The 25,483-nt window shown below is 39.7% G+C and overlaps 1 protein-coding gene across 1 annotated transcript in view; it reads left to right on the top strand.

Annotated features, from left to right (window-relative positions):
• Window positions 1-25,483, top strand: part of NEB (nebulin) — a 225,892-nt gene that overhangs the window by 45,891 nt on the left and 154,518 nt on the right. The window contains exons 27-39 of the mRNA XM_082841069.1: window positions 8,332-8,436; window positions 9,190-9,297; window positions 11,246-11,587; window positions 12,593-12,799; window positions 14,677-14,781; window positions 16,306-16,413; window positions 17,368-17,679; window positions 18,247-18,453; window positions 18,929-19,033; window positions 19,219-19,326; window positions 20,207-20,518; window positions 21,663-21,869; window positions 24,958-25,062. Of these exons, the coding sequence (XP_082697195.1) occupies window positions 8,332-8,436; window positions 9,190-9,297; window positions 11,246-11,587; window positions 12,593-12,799; window positions 14,677-14,781; window positions 16,306-16,413; window positions 17,368-17,679; window positions 18,247-18,453; window positions 18,929-19,033; window positions 19,219-19,326; window positions 20,207-20,518; window positions 21,663-21,869; window positions 24,958-25,062 (2,331 nt within the window). The remainder of the gene's footprint in view (window positions 1-8,331; window positions 8,437-9,189; window positions 9,298-11,245; window positions 11,588-12,592; window positions 12,800-14,676; window positions 14,782-16,305; window positions 16,414-17,367; window positions 17,680-18,246; window positions 18,454-18,928; window positions 19,034-19,218; window positions 19,327-20,206; window positions 20,519-21,662; window positions 21,870-24,957; window positions 25,063-25,483) is intronic.

The following is a 25,483-nucleotide window of genomic DNA, read 5'->3' as shown; positions in this document are numbered from 1 at the left end:
TCATATGGAGAGACGAATGCTACAGGAGAGGCATGTGCTAAGTAAGTATAAGAGGAGAGGGTAACTGCCTGCCAGAGCTTCCCTGGCAAATAAGGGAAGGCTGCATTACTGGCAAAAGGAAAAACATAATGACAGTCAAGAAGTAGTGAATGGAAAAACAGTGAAGGATGAAGGATTTAGGATTGTAATCCTTCAAGACCTGATTATTGAGGGTCTTGAATGTTAATTTATACTCTGGACATTATGGGGTAGGTAACAGGAAGTACTGAAGATTTTTAATCCATGGAGTTGCATTATCAGGTCTGTGTTTTAAAAGAAAATTGGCAAAAAAATGCAGAGAATATATTGGAAAGGGGAGAGATTGAAGGCAAGGAGATGAATTAGAAAGCTTCTACAGAAATTCAACAGAAACCTTATTTGAACCTAACTCAGGCAATAGCAGTGGGAAAGGAGACGTTAAGAAGGTAAAATTAACGAGATTCTCTGAATGCTTAGATGTGGTTTCTAAAGGCAGTGAGGAAGTGAAGATAGCTCTTGGATTCCTAAAAGAAATTATTTAGTATTTGGAGATTCATTTAGATATCAGCCATTTCAGATTTTACTTGTGATACATGCACACCAGTTTACATATGGTATACCACACAGACATGCCTGGGAAATGGAGGTATATATGATAAATGACAATCAAGAGATTAAAAATCTACTTGGGATTCCGATTGTGTTTTAGTTTTAGAAACTGAGCAATTTCTTTCTTTTTCATTACCAAGAGGAGGATACAGTATGATTTCTACCCCATGCACTTTGGTGTCTTTTAGACATCTTTAAAATGGCAAAATAGGGTAAATGTGAAGTGGTAAACCTCTTGCATAGGCTGGATTTACATATAAGCACCTTTATATTATGAGGAAATTATTATGTGCTTTTACTGATACAATTATAATTGGAAAGTTTTTAGGGGAATTGAAAGACTCATTCTAGCTACCTCTTTCTCTCTAAGAGTAAAAAACCAAAAAATAAAAATAAAAACCAAGACTGTAAGAACTATTAACTCCACTAGCAAAAATGACATTTTCTGGCTTTAGTGAATTCTGTTATCCATTTTAGGGTTTCACATTTGAACTCATTTTTTATTCATCTCTGGCAAGCAAAGATTGCTATTTTCTTAGGATTTTTTTTCTCTCTGTTTTAATACAGAGTTTTTGGGTCTTCCTTAATGAGATTCTTAAAATAGGAAGATGGCTTTGATATTTTTTTTTTTTTTTTTTTTGCGGTACGCGGGCCTCTCACTGTTGTGGCCTCTCCCGTTGCGGAGCACAGGCTCCGGACGCGCAGGCTCAGCGGCCATGGCTCACTCCGCGGCATGTGGGATCTTCTCGGATCGGAGCACGAACCCGCGTCCCCTGCATCGGCAGGCGGACTCTCAACCACTGCGCCATCAGGGAAGCCCGGCTTTGATAATTTTAAGTAATAGAAATTGTGGGGGATTATGCTAGGAATAACTTCTTTAAGCGTGTAATTAATGTATTTTCCTTTTTGTACCATCCATAATGCATTTTTCTTTTAACATCTTTATTGGAGTATAATTGCTTTACAATGGTGTGTTAGTTCCTGCTTTACAACAAAATGAATCAGTTATATATATACATATGTTCCCATATCTCTTCCCGCTTGCGTCTCCCTCCCTCCCACCCTCCCTATCCCACCCCTCCAGGCGGTCACAAAGCACCGGGCTGATCTCCCTGTGCTATGCGGCTGCTTCCCACTAGCTATCTACCTTACGTTTGGTAGTGTATATATGTCCATGCCTCTCTCTCGCTTTGTCACAGCTTACCCTTCCCCCTCCCCATATCCTCAAGTCCATTCTCTAGTAGGTCTGTGTCTTTATTCCTGTCTTACCCCTAGGTTCTTCATGACATTTTTTTTTTCTTAAATTCCATATATATGTGTTAGCATACGGTATTTATCTTTCTCTTTCTGACTTACTTCACTCTGTATGACAGACTCTAGGTCTATCCACCTCATTACAAATAGCTCAATTTCGTTTCTTTTTATGGCTGAGTAATATTCTATTGTATATATGTGACACATCTTCTTTATCCATTCATCCGATGATGGACACTTAGGTTGTTTCCATCTCCGGGCTATTATAAATATAGCTGCAATGAACATTTTGGTACATGACTCTTTTTGAATTATGGTTTTCTCAGGGTATATGCCCAGTAGTGGGATTGCTGGGTCATATGGTAGTTCCATTTGTAGTTTTTTAAGGAACTTCCATACTGTTCTTCACAGTGGCTGTATCAATTTACATTCCCACCAACAGTGCAAGAGGGTTCCCTTTTCTCCACACCCTCGCCAGCATTTATTGTTTCTAGATTTTTTGATGATGGCCATTCTGACTGGTGTGAGATGATATCTCATTGTAGTTTTCATTTGCATTTCTCTAATGATTAGTGATGTTGAGCATTCTTTCATGTGTTTGTTGGCAGTCTGTATATCTTCTTCGGAGAAATGTCTATTTAGGTCTTCTGCCCATTTTTGGATTGGATTGTTTGTTTTTTTGTTATTAAGCTGCATGAGCTGCTTATAAATTTTGGAGATTAATCCTTTCTCAGTTACTTCATTTGCAAATATTTCCTCCCATTCTGAGGGTTGTCTTTTGGTCTTGTTTATAGTTTCCTTTGCTGTGCAAAAGCTTTGAAGTTTCATTAGGTCCCATTTGTTTATTTTTGTTTTTATTTCCATTTCTCTAGGAGGTGGGCCAAAAAGGATCTTGCTGTGATTTATGTCGTAGAGTGTCCTGCCTATGTTTTCCTCTAAGAGTTTGATAGTTTCTGGCCTTACAATTAGGTCTCAAATCCATTTTGAGCTTATTTTTGTGTATGGTGTTAGGGAGTGATCTAATTTCATACTTTTACATGTACCTGTCCAGTTTTCCCAGCACCACTTATTGAAGATGCTGTCCTTTCTCCACTGTACATTCCTGCCTCCTTTATCAAAGATAAGGTGACCATATGTGCATGGGTTTATCTCTGGGCTTTCTATCCGGTTCCATTGATCTATCTTTCTGTTTTTGTGCCAGTACCATACTGTCTTGATTACTGTAGCTTTGTAGTATAGTCTGAAGTCAGGGAGCCTGATTCCTCCAGCTCCGTTTTTTTGTTCTCAAGATTGCTTTCGCTCTTCGGGGTCTTTTGTGTTTCCATACAAATTGTGAAATTTTTTGTTCTAGTTCTGTGAAAAATGCCAGTGGTAGTTTGATAGGGATTGCATTGAATCTGTAGATTGCTTTGGGTAGTAGAATCATTTTCACAATGTTGATTCTTCCAATCCAAGAACATGGTATATCTCTCCATCTATTTGTATCATCTTTAATTTCTTTCATCCGTGTCTTATAATTTTCTGCATACAGGTCTTTTGTCTCCTTAGGTAGGTTTATTCCTAGATATTTTATTCTTTTTGTTGCAATGGTAGATGGGAGTGTTTTCTTGATTTCACTTTCAGATTTTTCATCATTAGTGTATAGGAATGCCAGAGATTTCTGTGCATTAATTTTGTATCCTGCTACTTTACCAAGTTCATTGATTAGCTCTAGTAGTTTTCTGGTAGCATCTTTAGGATTCTCTATGTATAGTATCATGTCATCTGCAAATAGTGACAGCTTTACTTCTTCTTTCCCGATTTGGATTCCTTTTATTTCCTTTTCTTCTCTGATTGCTGTGGCTAAAACTTCCAAAACTATGTTGAATAAGAGTGGTGAGAGTGGGCAACCTTGTCTTGTTCCTGATCTTAGTGGAAATGGTTTGTTTTTCACCATTGAGGACAATGTTGGCTGTGGGTTTGTCATATATGGCTTTATTATGTTGAGGAAAGTTCCCTCTATGCCTACTTTCTGCAGGGTTTTTATCATAAATGGGTGTTGAATTTTGTCGAAAGCTTTCTCTGCATCTATTGAGATGATCATATGGTTTTTCTCCTTCAATTTGTTAATATGGTGTATCACGTTGATTGATTTGCGTATATTGAAGAATCTTTGCATTCCTGGAATAAACCCCACTTGATCATGGTGTATGATCCGTTTAATGTGCTGTTGGATTCTGTTTGCTAGTATTTTGTTGAGGATTTTTGCATCTATGTTCATCAGTGATATTGGCCTGTAGTTTTCTGTCTTTGTGACATCCTTGTCTGGTTTTGGTATCAGGGTGATGGTGGCCTTGTAGAATGACTTTGGGAGTATTCCTCCCTCTGCTGTATTTTGGAAGAATTTGAGAAGGGTGGGTGTTAGCTCTTCTCTAAATGTTTGATAGAATTCGCCTGTGAAGCCATCTGGTCCTGGGCTTTTGTTTGTTGGAAGATTTTTAATCACAGTTTCAATTTCAGTGCTTGTGATTTGTCTGTTCATATTTTCTATTTCTTCCTGATTCAGTCTTGGCAGGTTGTGCCTTTCTAAGAATTTGTCCATTTCTTCCAGGTTGTCCATTTTATTGGCATAGAGTTGCTTGTAGTAATCTCATGATCTTTTGTATTTCTGCAGTGTCAGTTGTTACTTCTCCTTTTTCATTTCTAATTCTATTGATTTGAGTCTTCTCCCTTTTTTTCTTGATGAATTTGGCTAATAGTTTATCAATTTTGTTTATCTTCTCAAAGAACCAGCTTTTAGTTTTATTGATCTTTGCAATCGTTTCCTTCATTTCTTTTTCATTTATTTCTGATCTGATTTTTATGATTTCTTTCTTCTTCTAACTTTGGGGGTTTTTTGTTCTTCTTTCTCTAATTGCTTTAGGTGCAAGGTTAGGTTGTTTATTCGAGATGTTTCCTGTTCGAAAGTAGGATTGTATTGCTATAAACTTCCCTCTTAGAACTGCTTTTGCTGCATCCCATAGATTTTGGGTCATTGTGTCTCCATTGTCATTTGTTTCTAGGTATTTTTTTTATTTCCTCTTTGATTTCTTCAGTGATCACTTCGTTATTAAGTAGTGTATTGTTTAGCCTCCATGTGTTTGTATTTTTTTACAGATCTTTTCCTGTAACTGATATCTAGTCTTATAGCGTTGTGGTTGGAAAAGATACTTGATACAATTTCAATTTTCTTAAATTTACCAAGGCTTGATTTGTGACCCAAGATATGATCTATCCTGGAGAATGTTCCATGAGCACTAGAGAAAAATGTGTATTCTGTTGTTTTTGGATGGAATGCCCTATAAATATCAATTAAGTCCATCTTGTTTAATGTATCATTTAAAGCTTGTTTTTCCTTATTTATTTTCATTTTGGATGATCTGTCCATTGTTGAAAGTGGGGTGTTAAAGTCCCCTACTATGACTGTGTTACTGTCGATTTCCCCTTCTATGGCTGTTAGTATTTGCCTTATGTATTGAGGTGTTCCTATGTTGGGTGCATAAATATTTACAATTGTTTTATCTTCTTCTTGGATTGATCCCTTGATCATTATGTAGTGTCCTTTGTCTCTTCTAATAGTCTTTATTTTAAAGTCTATTTTGTCTGATATGAGAATTGCTACTCCAGCTTTCTTTTGGTTTCCATTAGCATGAAATATCTGTTTCCATCCTCTTACTTTCAATCTGTATGTGTCTCTAGGTCTGAAGTGGGTCACTTGAAGACAGCAAATATATGGGTCTTGTTTTTGTATCCATTCAGCCAATCTGTGTCTTTTGGTGGGAGCATTTAGTCCATTTACATTTAAGGTAATTATCGATATGTATGTTCCTGTTCCCATTTTCTTAACTGTTTTGGGTTCGTTGATTGTAGGTCTTTTCCTTCTCTTGTGTTTCTTGCCTAGAGAGGTTCCTTTAGCAGTTGTTGTAGAGTTGGTTTGGTGGTGCTGAACTCTCTCAGCTTTTGCTTGTCTGTAAAGATTTTAATTTCTCCATCAAATCTGAATGAGATCCTTGCTGGGTAGAGTAATCTTGGTTGCAGGTTTTTCTCCTTCATCACTTTAAATATGTCCTGCCAGTCCCTTCTGGCTTGCAGAGTTTCTGCTGAAAGATCAGCTGTTAACCTTAACGGGGATTCCCTTGTGTGTTATTTGTTGTTTTTCCCTTGCTGCTTTTAATATGTTTTCTTTGTATTTAATTTTTGACAGTTTGATTAATATGTGTCTTGGCATATTTCTCCTTGGATTTATCCTGTATGGGACTCTCTGTGCTTCCTGGACTTGATTAACTATTTCCTTTCCCATATTAGGGAAGTTTTCAACTATAATCTCTTCAAATATTTTCTCAGTCCCTTTCTTTTTCTCTTCTTCTTTTGGAACCCCTGTAATTCTAATGTTGGTACATTTAATGTTGTCCCAGAGGTCTCTGAGGCTGTCCTCAGTTCTTTTCATTCTTTTTTCTTTATTCTACTCTGCAGTAGTTATTTCCACTCTTTTATCTTCCAGGTCACTTATCCGTTCTTCTGCCTCAGTTATTCTGCTATTGATCCCTTCTAGAGAATTTTAAATTTCATTTATTGTGTTGTTCATCTCTGTTTGTTTGCTCTTTAGTTCTTCTAGGTCCTTGTTAAGCGTTTCTTGTATTTTCTCCATTCTACTCCCAAGATTTTGGATCATCTTTACTATCATTATTCTGAATTCTTTTTCAGGTAGGCTGCCTATTTCCTCTTCATTTGTTTTGTCTGGTGGGTTTTTGCCTTGCTCCTTCATCTGCTGTGTGTTTCTCTGTCTTCTCCTTTTGCTTATCTTACTGTGTTTGGGGTCTGCTTTTCGCAGGCTGCAGGTTTGTAGTTCCCGTTGTTTTTGGTGTCTGTCTCCAGTGGCTAAGGTTGGTTCAGTGGGCTGTGTAGGCTTCCTGGTGGAGGGGACTAGTGCCTGTGTTCTGGTGGATGAGGCTGGATCTTGTCTTTCTGGTGGGCAGGTCCACATCTGGTGGTGTGTTTTGGGGTGTCTGTGGACTTATTATGATTTTGGGCAGCCTCTCTGCTAATGGGTGGGGTTGTGTTCCTGTCTTTCTAGTTGTTTGGCATAGGATGTCCAGCACTGTAGCTTGCTGGTCATTGAGTGAAGCTGGGTGCTGGTGTTGAGATGGAGATCTCTCGGAGATTTTTGCCGTTTGATATTATGTGGAGCTGGGAGGTCTCTTGTGGACCAGTGTTCTGAAGTTGGCTCTCCCACCTCAGAGGCACAGCACTAACTCCTGGCTGCAGCACCAAGAGCCTTTCATCCACACGGTTAATTTGGGATGATTCGTTGTCTATTCATGTATTCTACAGATGCAGGGTACATCAAGTTGATTGTGGAGCTTTAATCCGCTTCTTCTGACGCTGCTGGGAGAGATTTCCCTTTCTCTACTTTGTTCTCACAGCTCCCAGGGGTTCAGCTTTGGATCTGGCCCCGCCTCTGGGTGTAGGTCGCTGGAGGGTGTCTGTTCTTCGCTCAGACAGGACGGGGTTAAAGGAGCCGCTGATGCGGGGGCTCTGGCTTACTCAGGCCGGGGGTAGGGAGGGGCACAGAGTGCCGGACAAGCCTGCGGCTGCAGAGGCCAGCATGACATTGCACCAGCCTGAGGCGCGCCGTGCGTTCTCCCGGGGGAGTTGTCCCTGGATCACAGGACCCTGGCAGTGGCGGGCTGTCTCTGGGGTCCGCGCTTTTAGCCGTGGCTCGCGCCCGTCTCTGGATCTCCTTTAAGCAGCGTTCTTAATCCCCTCTCCTCACGCACCAGGAAAATAAGAGGGAAGAAAAAGTCTCTTGCCTCTTCGGCAGGGCCAGACTTTTCCTGGACTCCCTCCCGGCTAGCCGTGTTGCACTAACCCCTGCAGGCTGTGTTCACGCTGCCAACCACAGCCCTCTCCCTGCATCCGACCAAAGCCCGAGCCTCAGCTCCCAGCCCCGCCCGCTCCGGCGGGGGAGCAGACAAACCTCTCGGGCTGTTGAGTGCGGGTCGGCACCGATCCTCTGTGCGGGAATCTCTCCGCTTTGCCTCCCGCACCCCTGTTGCTGTGCTCTCCCCCGAGGCTCCGAAGCTTTCCCCCTCTGCCACCTGCAGTCTCCGCCCACGAAGGGGCTTCCTAGTGTGTGGAAACCTTTCCTCCTTCACATCTCCCTCCCACTGGTGCAGGTCCCATCCCTATCCTTTTGTCTCTGTTTATTCTTTTTTCTTTTTCCGTACCCAGGTACGTGGGGGGGTTTCTTGCCTTTTGGGAGATCTGAGGTCTTCTGCCAGCATTCAGTAGGTGTTCTGTAGGAGTTGTTCCACGTGTAGATGTATTTCTGGTGTATCTGTGGGGAGGAAGGTGATCTCCGCATCTTACTCTTCCGCCATCTTCCTGGAAGTCAGCCATAATGCATTTTATTTTTGTGACTATGTGTTGCAGATCTTATACAAAGCTAAAGGAGAAGATGTGAAACATAAATATACGATGGGTCCTGATGTTCCTCAATTTCTCCAGGCCAAGTGCAATGCTTACAATATAAGTGATGTAAGTAGGGGTTTTGATGGGGTGTGAAATCCAGACATGATGATAAAATAATAGAACTTTAGAGTATGACAGGGCTTTGACAATTTAGGTCAGTTTTCTCCATAGCCCCCATTAGAGCATATCCCATGATAATGGTTCTGTACCTCTTGAGTCGGCCTTTTCAAGTGTAGGACAACTCTAAAGGGTATAGCATTCTTCTTTGTGTCAAGCTCAACACATATTTCTCTAGTTTTCCTAGTTCTGCACATGGAGGAAGTTTTTATCCTCCAGAAAAATGAGGATAAATGAAACCCACCCCCCCCCCCTTTTTTTTTAACAACAACACTAAAATTTCTAAAGCTAACCACCAGGTCTTTCCTGGACCTTCCTTTCGTAAGATTGAGCTTCATTTTCTCCAGTTGGTTCTCACATACTGTGGTTTCCAGAACCTTTATTACTCTCCTCTGGATCCACTCCAGTTTCTCAATTTCCCTCTTCAGTATGTGCCCAAACCAGACTTGGGTGAATGATTAGTACAGAGTCTAATAAGTTTATGCTATACAATTTCATGTATGACATTTTGCTCATGTGACTTCTGTTTTTTAAATTGAAGTATAGTTGATTTACCATTAATGTGACTTCTTAAAACTGTGTGCTATAGGAGATTCTTCTAGCTTCTATCTGGAAAAGAACAAAGCAATCCCAGCTGTTGAGGAATCAGTGTCGCTGATTACCCCAGAGCATGCTGACATCCTTTTTCCTTTTCCATCGCAGGTCTGTTATAAACGGGACTGGCATGATTTAATAGCCAAGGGCAACAATGTGCTGGGTGACGCTATACCCATCACTGCAGCCAAAGCATCGAGAAACATTGCCAGTGACGTGAGTAAAAATTTTAGGTGAAATCTGGGTGATTGTCATTTTTACAAAGTAATCAAATGGGTGCTTGTTAAAATGATACCACATTGAAAACAGTATGTTGAATTAATGACATTTAAATTCTCCGCAAAATATTGTTTTGAAAACCTGTCACTTTTTTTTTTTTTTTTCCCTGTGGTACGCGGGCCTTTCACTGTTGTGGCCTCTCCCGTTGCGGAGCACAGGCTCCAGACATGCAGGCTCAGCGGCCATGGCTCACGGGCCCAGCTGCTCTGTGGCATGTGGGATCTTCCTGGACTGGGGCATGAACCCGTGTCCCCTGCATCGGCAGGCAGACTCTCAACCACTGTGCCACCAGGGAAGCCCTGAAAACCTGTCACTTTTTCAATGTTTTGTGATTCTTTTCAGTTGACCCCACTTGGTAGAGCTGTCATAAATCTGACAATGGCTTTCTCTCCTGATTCATAGCCCAAATTACCTTCCCTGACACATTTCCCTGACAGCCCACATTTATTTTCAGGGAGAATACCCTACCTGCCACTAACATGTTAAATTCAGATGACTGCCTGCATTATAATTGTATTAAGAAGATTGAAAAAATGTTAAATAAAATGTACAGATTTTATAAACCAAATGGGAAAAAGCCCACTTTTCTAGAATATAATTTTGATTTATTTCATCTGTAATAGAAAAAGTATACACTTACACTTCTTCTCATCACTGAAAAACAAAATTTTCCAAAAGCACGCACACGCCATAGATTTCACTGTCACACACTATTCCAGAGGCTACACTCTTTGTCTGACACAAGAAAAGAAAGAAACCACGTGTACAGACCATGTGGAAGATAGGTGTAAGAATTCTACAGCCTTCCATGTAGGGATGGTACTAAAAATGTGTTCTTCAAAGCTTTGCACATCACTCTGAAATACATTTCTAGTTTAAGGAGAAAGTGACAGTCTAAAATATGACATTATTATTTTTATTTTTAGCCCTTACACAGAACTTTTTCTAACATGCCTAGAAATTACTTGATAATTCTTTTGCCTGCTAAACTCTTGTTTATAAATTGGTGCTTAAATGGCAGGAGCAGAGTGTCTTCAGAGTTTGGGTGGATTTGAATTCTCTTACATAAAAATTGAGGTTTTGATTTGTTACCTACTGTATAGCTCAGTCTACACCCCATTGCCGATCTCAGCGGTGAGAGACCTTGGACCGCAGAGCTTTTGCAGTCAGGCTTTTACTGATGAGGAAAGGTCTTGGTGGCTCCTGCCCTTATTATATAGTTCCTTAATTCATGTGCAGCTGCTTCAGCAGTGAGCTTGGAGAGTAGCTGCTGAGAAATGGGGTTGGGTGAAAGCCTAGCTACCTGCCAAAGAAGAGGGTTTTTTTGTTTAACCATATTAGGTCAACTGAGACAACAAATATAGTAATATTTTCCATCCCCCACCCCAAAGAGATCTGTGTATAAACGTCTTGCATGTACAGTTCTTTAGAGTTTCTTCTGCACCTTTTGTGTACATATCCTGGACCAATCAGAATCGAAAACAGAAGTATTTCTAGTATTCTGTGATGTGAACTAACATGTTGGATTAGGAAAATTCACATCCCTGGAAAACCAAGAGGTATATTTGGAATGTAGTCTTATATTTTGGAATATGTTATGTTTATATTAAGTGTGAAAACTTAATAGAGTTGGCTCTATATAAAGTTCCACATGCAAATCATCTATAGCATTCGTAGCAAAGAAAAGAAACTGCTCCTGCATTTATCATGATACCCATTTATAACCCAGCAGTATTGGAAATAAATGCTTTCAGTCTAAACTTCCTGGGGTTGGGGGGCATGGGGTGTGGACTGTATTTCTTATACAGTCTTCCAGAAAATCACAATATTCTGAATGCCTTTGTGTGTGAATATAATCGCTCCACCTAATGTTCTCAATGCTTAGGACTTTGCTAACCAAATTCTGCCTCCACAGTATAAATACAAGGAAGCTTACGAGAAGGCAAAGGGAAAGCATGTGGGTTTTAGAAGCCTCCAGGATGATCCTAAGCTCGTCCACTATACGAATGTGGCAAAGTTACAGTCTGATCGTGAATACAAGAAGAACTATGAAAACACCAAAACCAGCTATCATACCCCTGGGGACATGGTTAGCATTACAGCTGCAAAGATGGCCCAGGATGTTGCCACCAACGTCAACTACAAGCAGCCGATACATCACTACACATACCTACCTGATGCCCTGAGTCTTGAGCATACCAGGAATATGAATCAAATTCAGAGTGATGTGAGTATGTATAACATTATAGACCTAGAGATGCTGGTACTGAACAGGTGATCATTTCTTCCTATTTTAGTAGACTTCACAATACAATAAGGTATTTGAAAAATACACTTTAAAATATACAGTCATCATTGAAAGAGTAACAAAGGCATGGTAGACACGCTGTGTTTTACTAGCTTTCTGTGCTCCTATCGCAATCATTGATATTATCTTTATTAACTTATGGGTCAAAGATAAAGCCATGTTCTACTAAGTACATAAGCCACCCTGGTTCTCAACAAAAGGAAATGGTTACTCCTGGTGGGCCTGCTTCAACAGCAATATGTATAATGCAAAATAGGAGCATTCTCTATTCTTTCTGAATTCAGGAATGTTCTTTTTTTTCTTCTTCTTCTATTTTTGAACTCAAGGTCACACTCTCATGCATGTAAATGTATGTAACGAGTCATCTAAAATGAACCAGGAGGGTTTTGTGATTGCAGCATGACTCATGGAGAGCTGCATGGGGGAGGGTGTTTAATATTCAGAGCATTTCCTGCTGCAGGAGCCAGGTTTTTGTAAGAATCATCCTTGGTAAAGGGAAAAAATTGTGTTCCTTTATTGTTGCTCAATGAGAATGTCTCTCTCCACCTGAGATGGAGGAGCTCAGGTGGACGGTGTGGGTGAAATTCAGAAGTTGTGGAGATTTCAGTGAAATCAAAAGGAAAGCCCAATTTATTGTCAGAAGAGACACTTTTTTTTTTTTTTTTTTTTTAGCAGTACCCATGGAAATATGTGGCCTACATTCTCTCCTGGAGTGTTAATGCACTCTAACAACAGAACTGCTTTTTCTTATGACCAAATTCTGAGTAAGAAGCTCTGTGGCAGAGATAGCCAAAAGCTCCAGTATAGACACAGGCATGCTGACAGGTTGCTCTTCATTCCCGCCCTGGATAGAACTACAGATTCCAGAAACAGCTCTTGAGTATGCACTAGGATATCCCCTCATCTGAGATTACTCTTTTACAGAATGTATATAAAGATGAGTACAACAACTTTCTCAAGGGCATTGGATGGATCCCTCTTGGTTCTCTGGAGGTTGAGAAGGCCAAGAAAGCAGGCAATGCATTAAATGAGAGAAAGTACCGACAGCACCCAGATACCATCAAGTTCACAAGTGTGCCTGATTCCATGGGCATGGTTTTGGCTCAGCACAACACAAAGCAGCTAAGTGATGTAAGTGGTTTTCCTTTAAAGAGTTTTTGTCCATGAATAATCCCATGACCAGTTACTCCACAATCCTTCTTAATTCAATTCATGAGTGTGCATCTATCTTAGCAAATCATCTGCTGTCAGAGGTATATCAAAAGGTTTTACTTTTGAAGCAACTTGGGACTTAAGAAGAACAGGAAGGAGAGAAGGACGATGTTCCAAGTTTGCTTTGTTTTCCAAATGTAGAGAGTCTATGTTATTTATAAGCAGACCCCTATACTATACATAGGAAATAAAATTATTTCTATTATAATCTGTGACCTTGTCTGAATTGCAAACCAAGATATATATTGCGCTCTCTCTCTCTCTCTCTCTATATATATATATATATATAGAGAGAGAGAGAGTTGTAAGAGTTCTACCTAGCCAGATGAGGAGAAGGCTAATGTCCTAATCCCCTTGCCAAATAAATAGGGCGATATTCTGAGAGAGAGAGACACCTCTGGGGAAGAGTTAAGCAGTTTGCTTTCAGAATCATCCAGAGTCTTTTTTCTGAGCCGAGGTCTATCTGGACACTTTTTCTTAGTCAGAGGCTAATTACAATGCTCAGTGCTTCCCCTCATTTGATAATTTCAGAGTTCTAAGATACCTCCCCCAGAAATAGAGTGGCAAGTAAAAAACAAAGAGAGGACTTTTTGTGGCTTTAACCCCAGATATTCGAAGGTGGGGAATGCATTCTTCGGTTCAGATTTGAGGGTTTTCTGGATTTTATTTCTCAGACCAGTCCCACATTACCACAGATGTTTCAAGATTAATTCTATTCTAGTGGTACTAAATGGTGTAGATTGTTCTGATTTCTTTTGTACTGACCGAGGTGTCACTTCTCCCTGTGTTTTTCCAGTTAGCTAGGAAAACCCTAAACTCACGATATTAAGTCTTCCTCATCCCAATAAATGCCGTCAACAACTACCTAGTTACTCAAGCCTGAAACCTGGCAGTCACCATCGACACCTCCCCATGTGAACCCCCCTCATCCAACGCATCTACTGAGTTAGCCTCCCAAATGTCTCAGCCATCCTGTTGGAGCACTTCTCTGTCTTTCAGCTGCCACCAACCCTAGTTCTGGCCTCCATATCTCACGTGGACAACTGTAATAATCCATTACCTGGACTCCCTGCCTGGGGCCACACAAAAACCAAAAAGACTGTCTTAAGACATAAATCAAATCATGTCCTTCTTATACTTAAAACCCCTTAGTAGCTTCTCCTTGAACTCAAAGTAAAATCTAAACTGCTAACTTGGTTGAAAAAGCCCTCAGCTCTGTGCCCCCGCCCCGCTCCTGTCTAATCCTCCTGGGACCCCGCTCAGCACATTCCAGCCCAGTGACCTTCAGTTCCTCAAGCTAGCCATGCCCCTTCTAGACCCAGGGCCCTGAATGCTCTTCTGCCCGGACCCTTCCCTTTTCTTCAAGTTTGGGTGTAAATGTTACCTTTTTAGAGAGCCTTTGCTGACCCCCCACCCTGACCCTGTTCATTTCTTTCCTAAAGTTATTTAATTTACAACACATCACGAATTCTAGCTCTGTCTTACAGTTTACGTGCTATTCTCTGTTTCCTCTATTGGACTATAAGCTCCAAGAGGACAGGTCTGCCTTTTTCTTTTTAACCACTTTAAACACAGAACCTACCATGCTGCCTATTGATCAGAGTGCTGTCCAATAAATATGGGTGGAATGAGCAATGAATATGTCTGCCAACACTCCCTCTGTGTGATAATGTAGCTAATTGCCTTATAAATGGAAAAACACAAACGATAGTCTTCCTTTTTAAAGGAACGTGTGCTAGATGAAACTTACATTATGTTAGCTAATACGATTTGCACGCTGCCTCCTTTGTTTTTAGGTGAACTACAAGGTGGAGGGAGAGAAACTGAAGCACAAGTACACTATGGACCCTGATGTACCGCAGTTTATTCAAGCCAAGGTCAATGCCTTCAACATAAGTGATGTGAGTATTTGGCCTGGTGCCCGTCTAGTATTGCTTACATGGGCCTCTCCTTTCCAGTTCTATATAACTAGCACTGGGAATTTTAGGGGGAGCAAACTGAGTGTGGACCCTTTGAGTCTTTGATGGAGGAGGTCATTGAGAGGACGTGATTGACAGGTGACCCTTGAGCTGGACCTGGGCAATTGGAGGCTCCTCACCCCCTCCCATCCTTGGAATGTAAGTTCTGCCCACTGTTCCCACAGTGAGAGCCATTTTCAAGGACACAGCCTTGAGAGACCAATGTGTTGTTGAGACCACTTGCACTGAATCCACTTGAGGCCTTAATAAACTTGTAAGGTTCTGGCGGGCGGGTGGAAGATCTACTTGTCTTGTGACTGCCCAAGACAACCCTCAAATGTAAGTTCCCTTGTTTATTAAACCTGCCGCCTACCAAGCTGGAGTGGTCAGCCTGTTTTTTCAGTCTCTCCTTGCCCTCCATGTACAGGGACCAATTTGCGAACCAACAGTCTCCAGATTGGATCCTTATCATAGAATATGAGACTAGAGCCTACCATACATTTCACTTAATGTGGACTTTTCCCAACTATGGGCTATGACTCATTAGTGGGTTATAAAATCAGTCTAGTAGGTTGTGTTCCATTTTTTAAAAAGTAAAACAAAATAGGACAGAGAGGATTGGAAAATACAGGAATGCATGGTCTGTAGTAAGGATAAGTATTGCTAGTTCTATAACTTTTGTTTCAGTTATTTGTTAAAATTCTAAACTTCTAAACAAGTTTACCGGGATTTTCTTTAGAAACTCTTCTTTGTATGTGACTAGCATCTCTCTCTAATTGGTGGCGATGTTTAAATTTACTATTATGAATTATTTCCTTTTGCTTTTAAAGCAAATTGGTAAATTCTAATTTAAAGACATAATCCAACCTGGATAAAATTGTTCATTTCTTAAAAGATGATTTAGTCATTCTTCCTAACATTTTAGGCTCTCTTTTATCTCCAAATAAACATTTTTTAAAGTACTTATTTCTATGCTTTTGGTTTATTTAAAACTTTTTCCTGCTTTTATAAGTAATATTTAAAAATTAATATTAATTAAAGCTGGGTGGTACTACATCTGAACTTTTAATTTTAGTACCCACATCTTTCTGTAAGTTTAAAATGTTTCATTATAAAAAATACAAGAAAATAAAAGCATGCTTATTATAGAAAAATTGGAAAATATAGAAAATTATGAAAAAATTAAAATCTTCTGTTATCCCACATTCAAAGCAATACCTTTCCATTGCTTTTTTTAATGCACACACTATACATTTTTTACAGCAGTTGAGATCATACTGTGTATATAGTTTACTGATTTTTTTTAAAGAATAATAGATTTCTAAAAGATGAACTTAGAGCCCTAACTCTGGATTCTTTAATAGAAAGGGATATATTATGACATGTTTTATAAGAAAGATTTTGGTTTCCTGTTTCATTCCTCTTTTAATTATGTCAGATAATAAAATAATCTTTCCTTTTTTCAAGGCTAAGTATAAAGCAGATTGGAAGAAAACCCTTGCTAAGGGCTATGATTTGAGACCAGATGCCATTCCAATTGTTGCTGCAAAAAGTTCAAGGAATATTGCTAGCAATGTAAGTCTAATTTGAAAGTAGTAAGCTCTCTTTATATTTAAAAAATATTTACATGGTGTATGAGGTTATATGAGCTATATTAGGAAGCAAATAAAAAATTGTAGTATAAAAATAATTCCTAATATCTTAGGTACCAGTGATTTTTTTATCTTAAAAATATTTAAAAACTCAGTAAGTTGTTACAAAGAAGATAATTTTTTTAAACTGTCAAATACATGGAATTCTCATTAGTATTATTATTATGAACTTGAAAACTGCTTTTTATTTGGATTTTGTTAAGAAAAAAATCTTGGTATACTAAAATATTACTAAATCAAGAAAGTCTCCCAGTATTTTAAAAGAGTACAATTTTTTGATAATATAATTTCCATAAAGAAAAAAATCTGGTGAAATATGGAAAACCAGGAAGAATTATATATTAAACGACAGCATTTCAGTTACCTGCTTACTTATTTACTTACTTAATTAATTACTTTTTATAAATTAAGTTATATTTTCTATAGGAATTGATATACCTTGATAGAGTAGAAATTCATTTGGAGTCCAATATACTAATTTTTATAATGTCTTTGCTGCAATTTACTCAGAATTATGCAAATAGTTTATAAGGTGATGCAAATTAATTATAGAAACAGATAATAAAAACTATGTTCACCAAATCCTTAAGAAACTTTTCAGGAGCCTTTGTTTGTATTCAAAGAATCCACCTATGAATAATCTAGATATAAACTACAATTTATTCCATTCTTAATTATCCCCAGAGCAGATCTCAAGACCATCCATTGGAAATACTTTGCTAGTTGTTTACTTAAAAATACTAAAAAACTTAGGTGTTACCTAGATTCAGAATGAATTTGGCTATTGCTTAATTTGTGATATAAATTCAGTTTAATGCTTTAGTATTTCATACAATCTACCCTATCAAACTTCTGTCTGCCCTTCTTTTTCATGTAGTTCAAATATAAGGAGGCCTACGAGAAAGCCAAAGGCAAACAAATTGGATTTCTCAGTCTTCAGGATGATCCTAAACTGGTTCACTACATGAATGTAGCCAAAATACAGTCAGATCGTGAGTACAAAAAGGGCTATGAAGCCAGCAAGACCAAGTATCACACCCCCTTGGATATGTTCAGTGTGACAGCAGCCAAGAAATCTCAGGAGGTCGCCACCAACACCAACTACAGACAACCCTTCCACCACTACACCCTGCTGCCTGATGCCTTGAACGTGGAGCATTCCAGGAACGCGATGCAGATTCAAAGTGACGTATGTAGCAGTCATCAGATTGTCAGCATAAAATTAGTTATCCATTTCTAGCTGACGGCTAAGAAGAACCAGAAATCAGCAATTCCATTTACTCCATCCTAAACCTGGTTGGACTCACTGTAATTAGGGATCCTCTCCAGAATTTGGAGTTTTAGGATTTCACTCATTTGAACTATATATATAGTTTTCTTTAGTTATTATGTATATATATACTTAAACTTTGGAAGTTAGACCCGATATATGTTGTATTCTGTGAAAGACTAACAGGTCCAAATGGGTGCTATATAATATCCTTTTCAGTGCAAAATTCTGTTAACGTTCCCCCCAAGAAAGTTAAATTTTTAAAGGAATTATTGGGTCAGGATTTTCTGTTCAAAACCACCATGAATACAATCACTTTGTAATTAATTTTTTTCTGAAGGATGGTAGGGAATAAAAAGCAGGTTATTCTCCCAGTCCCCCCATCTTTTTTTTTTTTCCTCTTTTTAAAAATGAGCAAATCATCTGGTCAAAGAAACCCATGCGCTGACTCTTTCTGAAACGAGAATTTCCTTTTTCGTTGTGAAGAATCTGTACAAATCCGACTTCACCAATTGGATGAAAGGGATCGGCTGGGTGCCCATAGAGTCACCGGAGGTGGAGAAGGCAAAGAAAGCAGGAGAGATTCTTAGCGAGAAGAAGTACCGCCAGCACCCTGAGAAGCTAAAGTTCACATACGCCATGGACACACTGGAACAAGCACTAAACAAAAGTAACAAACTGATTATGAACAAGGTAAGAACTCACCTGCTGGCCTCAGCCTCAGAACCCCTGCAGTGCTCAGACCATTGAACCAGGCAGTGCCACTTTGACCTTCATCAGCGTTTTCATCTTTCTGATGGTCATGGTCGTGGTGGTGGTGGTAGGAGGGGGCAGTCTATAACCGTCATCGTGTCTAGAGAGCTCCCACTTATACCAACCCCAGGCTGTCTGTCAACCTCATGCTGAGTGTGTGTTAGAACCACGAAACTCTATGTAATGTGTGGTTGGAGCAAGATAGCCTTTGTTGTTTCAGTGGAAGAGGGCTCCCTTGTTTGATGATTTTTAAAATCATGTGTCCAGTCTCATCAGCCCATCTTCTTGCTATTTCATTCATTTTCCAATATCAGATTTAACCTCTTCTACCATGGAGATGTGAGTCTCTTCCTCTTGATAGCACATTGCAGATTTGTCCTGCTGTACAGTCATGTGCCTGCCTTTCTTGTTGTAGAGGCTCTACACTGAAAAATGGAACAAAGACAAGACCACCATTCACGTCATGCCTGATACTCCAGGCATTTTACTCTCCAGAGTCAACCAAATCACCATGAGTGATGTGAGTAGATTAACAACAACAACAAAGATGCAGGGAGTGGGGGGTGGTGGCAGGGGGAGGGAAGAGTTTGAAGGGAACTAGTAGTTGTGGAATATCTGTCTTCCACATGACAACCACTTTAAAATTAGGGTCCCCATTCTAACGTGACTAACAAGATGCTGGTGTTTTTCTACTTCATCGTTTAGAAACTGTACAAAGCTGGCTGGGAAGAAGAAAAGAAGAAAGGATATGACCTGAGGCCTGATGCCATCCCAATAAAGGCTGCAAGAGCCTCCAGAGACATTGCCAGTGATGTAAGTGCTTTCACTGATGCTTATTTAGTCTAAACGAGAAAAAGAGCAAATGAGCCAAGCTCATGTGTATGCAGGAGCTGTAATCAGCTCTGTCCAGTGTTGGTGGGACCACTGTCCCATGTAACACACAAGACACCTCCCTTCACCCAGTCCAAGGATGCTCTAATTATTTGTTCATCATTCAATGTAAAAAGTGACAGGGTCTTGTTAAAATAAGTTACTTTTAGAGTGCTTAAGTTGTTTATGGGCAATTCCTAGCAAACATAGGGATGTGATCTATGCACTTTACCCAGAAGATCCATTACCAAGCTCTTTCCTAAATGTAGAGGTGCACCATGAAAAGTGGTGCCTGCAGCCTTTTCCGCTGGTTACACAGCAGAGTGGGAAAAGCTGCTTTTCTAAATAACCCTAAAACAACTTATTTACACATCACTTTGATTAACTGTAGATGATTTTTTCCCCTCATGGACTCAAGTCTGTCAAGAAATTTGAAGTAAAAATATTTTGCTCCTGGGGCTTCCCTGGTGGCGCAGTGGTTGAGGGTCCGCCTGCCGATGCAGGGGACACGGGTTCGTGCCCCGGTCCGGGAGGATCCCACATGCCGCGGAGCGGCTGGGCCCGTGAGCCATGGCCGCTGAGCCTGCGCGTCCGGAGCCTGTGCTCCGCAACGGGAGAGGCCACAACAGTGACAGGCCCGCGTACCGCAAAAAAAAAAAAAATTTGCTCCCAGTCCCCCCACCCCGCCAACAACTCCTCCCTTTGTAAGTTTAGAGTAGCTCTAAAACCCTACACCTATGACAAAGCTAATGGCACGTAGTGAATTATATTTTGTTCTCTTTCTTTCACTATCTTCATCACCATGTTTCTTTTCCATCCACAGTACAAGTACAGGCAAGCCTATGAACAAGCCAAAGGGAAACACATTGGCTTCCGGAGCCTAGAGGACGACCCCAAGTTGGTGCACTTCATGCAAGTGGCCAAGATGCAGTCAGACCGGGAGTACAAGAAGGCGTACGAGAAATCCAAGACATCCTTCCACACCCCGGCAGACATGCTCAGCATGGTGGCAGCCAAGAAGTCTCAGGAAGTGGCCACCAACACCAACTACAGGAACGTGATCCATGCCTACAACATGCTTCCTGATGCCATGAGCTTTGAATTGGCCAAAAACATGATGCAGATTCAAAGTGATGTACGTGACAGCCACAACATTTGCAGAGCATTTACTTTGGATAATAAGCAAATCACGAAAGACCATAAGTAATGACATTTTGAAAATCCTGAAAGAAATTCATATGTAATTTCCCAATGAGGTGTTTCAGTTTTTACCTTAGATTGAATTTATTTTTTTAACACAAAAGGGATGAACCCTATCTATTATTGTTGTGAGCATTATTGGATGCTAGATCAGCCATAACACATGAAATTTGGTTTCAGAAAGAATGTGTTGAAGGAAATAGATCTAGCAGGGAGAGTCAGAAGTATAAAAAGTTCCTGATTAAGGAGTAAGAGGTAAAACAGAAAGTCAGGTAACTTGAGAGCTACTGTCCCTCACTCGCAGCCAGCTTTCATTTCCAGCTTTATAATTGCCTATCTTACTTACTGATGAAATAGTAAGGAGGTGATGGCTGAAACAGCTATTAGAATAAATGTGAGGAAGGCACAGAGAGTGTAAAGCCAAGAATTGAGCTATAGAGGCCCTTTGGTGGCTGGGGAAAGTGAATATAAATTATGAACCAAATGCAGACCATGCCGAGCCTATATTTCTCTTTGGAAATGTAAGAGATGAGCTATAGCTGGGGAGGTACATAAGTACCCAAATGAAAGCAACCGTGGTACAGTTATAGGGGGAAATGTCTGATTTGAGGGGAAAAAAATGAAATTTGCACAAAGTATCAGTGAGGTTTCTGGCATACCCGAAGGAGCTGTAACCATGGTGGCTGCTCAAAGGCTTATAGCAAAAGAGAGAAATGGAGTCCTCTAAGTCTCCTATTAACCAAGGGGACTTGGGGATTTTTGTAAGAAAGTTAGTCCAGCATGGTCACCTTTCTTGAGATAGTAGTCACGTGGTAGATTGATCTATTTGGTATTTTTTAACACTTTTTCTTTATGAAGGCATTGAGAGAAGCAAATAAATCACAAAGATATTGCTGCTTGTTTTAAATTCCTCATGCAAGGAAATGTAAAGAAAAAATAAAGTTTAGGGTTAAAAGTAATTAAAGTTGAATATACTATCAGTTGAAAACTGAAGTGGAACTTATGGACTATTAAATACCCGCTCATGGTTCTTGGAAGATTTGGTTTCTTCTCATCCTCGAACTTTTCCTCTTTTGCAGAATCAGTACAAGGCTGACTATGCTGACTTCATGAAGGGCGTTGGATGGCTCCCTCTGGGCTCCCTGGAGGCTGAGAAAAACAAGAAAGCCATGGAGATTATCAGTGAAAAGAAGTACCGCCAACACCCAGACACTTTGAAGTATTCCACCTTGATGGACTCAGTGAACATGGTTTTGGCCAAGAATAATGCAAAAATTATGAACGAAGTAAGTCTTTCAATAATGTAGTGTTTCATAAGCATCAGGAATAAGCCAGGCATAGCCTACATTTAATCAACAGGTTTTGATAACAGTTTTACAGCATCATAATTAATGTTTCCTCTACCTTGAAAAAGGGTCTTGTAGTTAAAAAAAAAAACAAAAAAGATAGAAATTAGTCCTAATAAGTGCCCTCTCCAAATGCTCAGTGAACCACCCTACCTAATAGACATAACAAAATAAGTATGGACTCTTTTCTTTCGATGCAGATCTTGAAAATGAGTCCCATTTGTCTAAGGCGAAGTTAGTAGAAGCTCATTATGCTGAATCAGTAGACTGTAGGGCTGATGATAACAGCTGGGTGTTGCAGCCCACCCCTGCTTCCTTGCTCTTTTGATGGAATAAAAGAAAACTAGATTACATGGCTGTAGCAGCATTCTGAGCCAGGACCTTCTCTGGGCAATGCTACGAGCAATAGCTCTCCACTAGTACTTCCCTGGATCATTAATGACTCCAGCCTTCAGAAAAGCCTTACTGTAGTTTGACATAATTAGCCATAATTTGATTTCAGGACCAACAAGTACATCACCCTTGGACATCTGTTTTTAAGTTGCAAAAATAAAATAATTGCAACGGCATTGGTTATATTTTGTGGATCATAATTAGAAATGCCATTGATTAACCAAAAAGGGGAAAAATAATTTGGATCTGAACGTGAAACGGTTGCAGGAAATGATGTAGAAAGATAGAGCTGTATTACGCTAAGTCTCTGAGTAAATCCCCTGGAGTCTTCTGAGAAAGAATTTTGTCAAGAAGACCAACCTCTTTGGAAAGGACTTGTTGACACAAGGCAAAAGTCTCAGTGCCCCTTTTAAGACTTAGAATTTAAACCACCACAAACATACATTTACTTTTTAAATATTAAATTAAGCCTTTCATTTTTTCAGTGTTAAAGATTACCATTTTAAAATAATCATGCCAAGATGAGAATCACAGAAATAGCAAATGCTAACACTGAGAGATATCTTGGTGGTCATCAGGTTGAACCCCTTCCTTGCAGAGTTGAGGAAAGGGTGGCCCAGAGAGGCAAGGCATCTCCCTTAAAGACACACAGCAGGTCAGTGACCTGGTCTGGACTAGAACCAGTACTCTAATGACTAACTATTGCTCTTTCCATTAGAATTGTGCTTCCAATACTATAATCACTAGCCACATGTGATGACAAATCTCAATTAATTAAAATTAATAATTTGTTCTTCATTCACATTAGCTACATTTCAAGTGACTGATAGCCCCGTGTGGCTAGGGACTGTCGTGTTGATGACACAGATGACACAGGACATTTTCATCATTGCATAATTCTGTTGGATCGTGCTGGTCTTGATCAGAAGTCAGAAAATTAGTTTTTGTAAATAAAATTTTATAGGAACACAGCCACAGCTATTCATCTGCATATCATCTGTGGTCGCTTTTGCACTGCAACAGCAGAGCTGAGTAGTTCATAACAGAGATTCTGTGGCCCACAAAGCCTAACATTATTTACTATCTGGCTCTTTACGTTTACTGACCCCTGATCTAGAAAAAGACTCTAGCAGAAGTTTTGGTTTTGTTTTTTAATCAAACCTGGCTAAAACAAAGAGATAGCATTTTTCACCTATAAGATTTGCAAAGATTAAAAAAGTTGTGTGATATACAGTATTGGAAAGGGAGTTAATGTAAACTTCTAAGCAACAATTTTTGTTAATATTTGTTAAAATTAAAACTTCAGTTGCCCAATACCCTTCAGAAATCCTCATGTATGTGCGAAGATGTACACATATACATACACATGGTAATACTTTTTGCAGGTTAGGGTCCCCCCAAAAAAATGCTGAGATGGAATTTGGAGTACAGGGCATTTTTCAGGGATCAGTACCAGTGAGGGGACTTGAGGATATGGGGAGGAGGAAGGGTAAGCTGTGACAAAATGAGAGAGTGGCATGGACATATATACACTACCAAACGTAAACTAGATAGCTAGTGGGAAGCAGCTGCATAGCACAGGGAGATCAGCTCGGTGCTTTGTGACCACCTAGAGGGGTGGGATAGGGAGGGTGGGAGGGAGGGAGATGCAAGAGGGAAGAGATATGGGAACATATGTATATGTATAACGGATTCACTTTGTTATAAAGCAGAAACTAACACACCATTGTAAAGCAATTATACTCCAATAAAGATGTTAAAAAAAAAAGGGGGGGGGGCAAGAGGGGTCCGACTGTGATGCCAGCCCTACAAAGCCTATGCCAGTGCCCCAGAGGTCTCTTGAGTATATACGGCCTGCCGGATGTGTCCTGAACTGGGTGGAATGGCCAGGCCTTTGTACCACCACTCTGATGAGTAACTGGATGGCCACCAGGGAAGAGTGTGCTCTTAAGTGAGGCAACAAAACCTTGAAGCAAGTGACAGTTTGGAGGCTGTCTGCCAATAGTTGGTGCAACCAGTCCTTCCTTGAGTGAGTGTCTGGGTTGTACATCTCCAGGCCCACCACAAAGATCATGGCATCATTGCTTATAGTAGAAAAAAACTGGAAACAACAGATTAAATGTCTATCAAAGGAGAACTGGTTAAATCAATTGGGTTACACCTCTTCATGGAATACTGCACAGCTCTTTAAATGAATGAAGTAAATTATTAAGAGGGCTAAAAGATGTCTAACCTATAATATTAAGTAAAAAAGCAAGATGTAAAACATGTTTTATATAACCTCATTTATATTAAAAAAAGGACTATATGTGGACTTTAATACGCATAGAAAATTTTAGGATGGAGATGCTATATCCAGGCTGTAAAATAGGAAGGCAGGACATTTTACTTTCCATCTGACATCCTCTCCACTGTCTTGTTTGAATGAGCACCTTTTTCCTTTAAACTTTTTAAAAATAAGAGCCAGCTAATAAAAATACATAAAATATTGATATTTGTGTACAATAATATATATGTACTGACTTCCTTTAAAACTTTTAAATACTAACTTCCATTGCTTTTTTCTTCTCTTTCTTTTCTTTCTTTTTTCCTTCCTTTCTTCCTTCCTTCCTTTTTTCTTTTTTTTTCTTTCCAGCACCTCTACAAACAAGCATGGGAGGCTGACAAGACCAAAGTCCACATCATGTCTGATATCCCCCAGATGATTCTGGCAAAGGCAAATACAATTAATATGAGTGATGTGAGTATAATTCCTCCAGTTGTCATCTTTCTTTCCTACCTATTTGAACCAATAAAAACAAATTAACTAATTAATGGCTCGATTTTGAGAATGACTGTTTTGACAGTGAGTGGGAACCCACAAATGAGAATCTTTCTAATCTTGCTTTGCTAAGAGTAGGAGTAGGCCTGTTGATGGGACAGCAGTTAGGAATTCGAAGGGCAGTTGGATTTTGTTCTAGGTGTAGGTACTTCTTATCAAACTAAGAGAAGTAAAGAGAGTGGTTTAGAGCCCAGGATAAGAGATAAGGAAAGCGTGAATCCCAGGACTTTCTTAAAGAGTCCCTCTACCAAGCTTTTGAAATGATTCTAAAGAGGCAGTCTTGGGAAAAGTTAAATGGAAAGGGAAAAATAACATTTTGAAGAATTTAGGTCAAGCCCTG

This window comes from Leucopleurus acutus (assembly GCF_964270905.1).
Source record: "Leucopleurus acutus genome assembly, chromosome: 6".
Taxonomy (NCBI): Eukaryota; Metazoa; Chordata; class Mammalia; order Artiodactyla; family Delphinidae; genus Leucopleurus; species Leucopleurus acutus.
The sequence above is the reverse complement of the archived record's forward strand: the minus strand, read 5'-3'. Positions and strand labels throughout refer to the sequence as shown.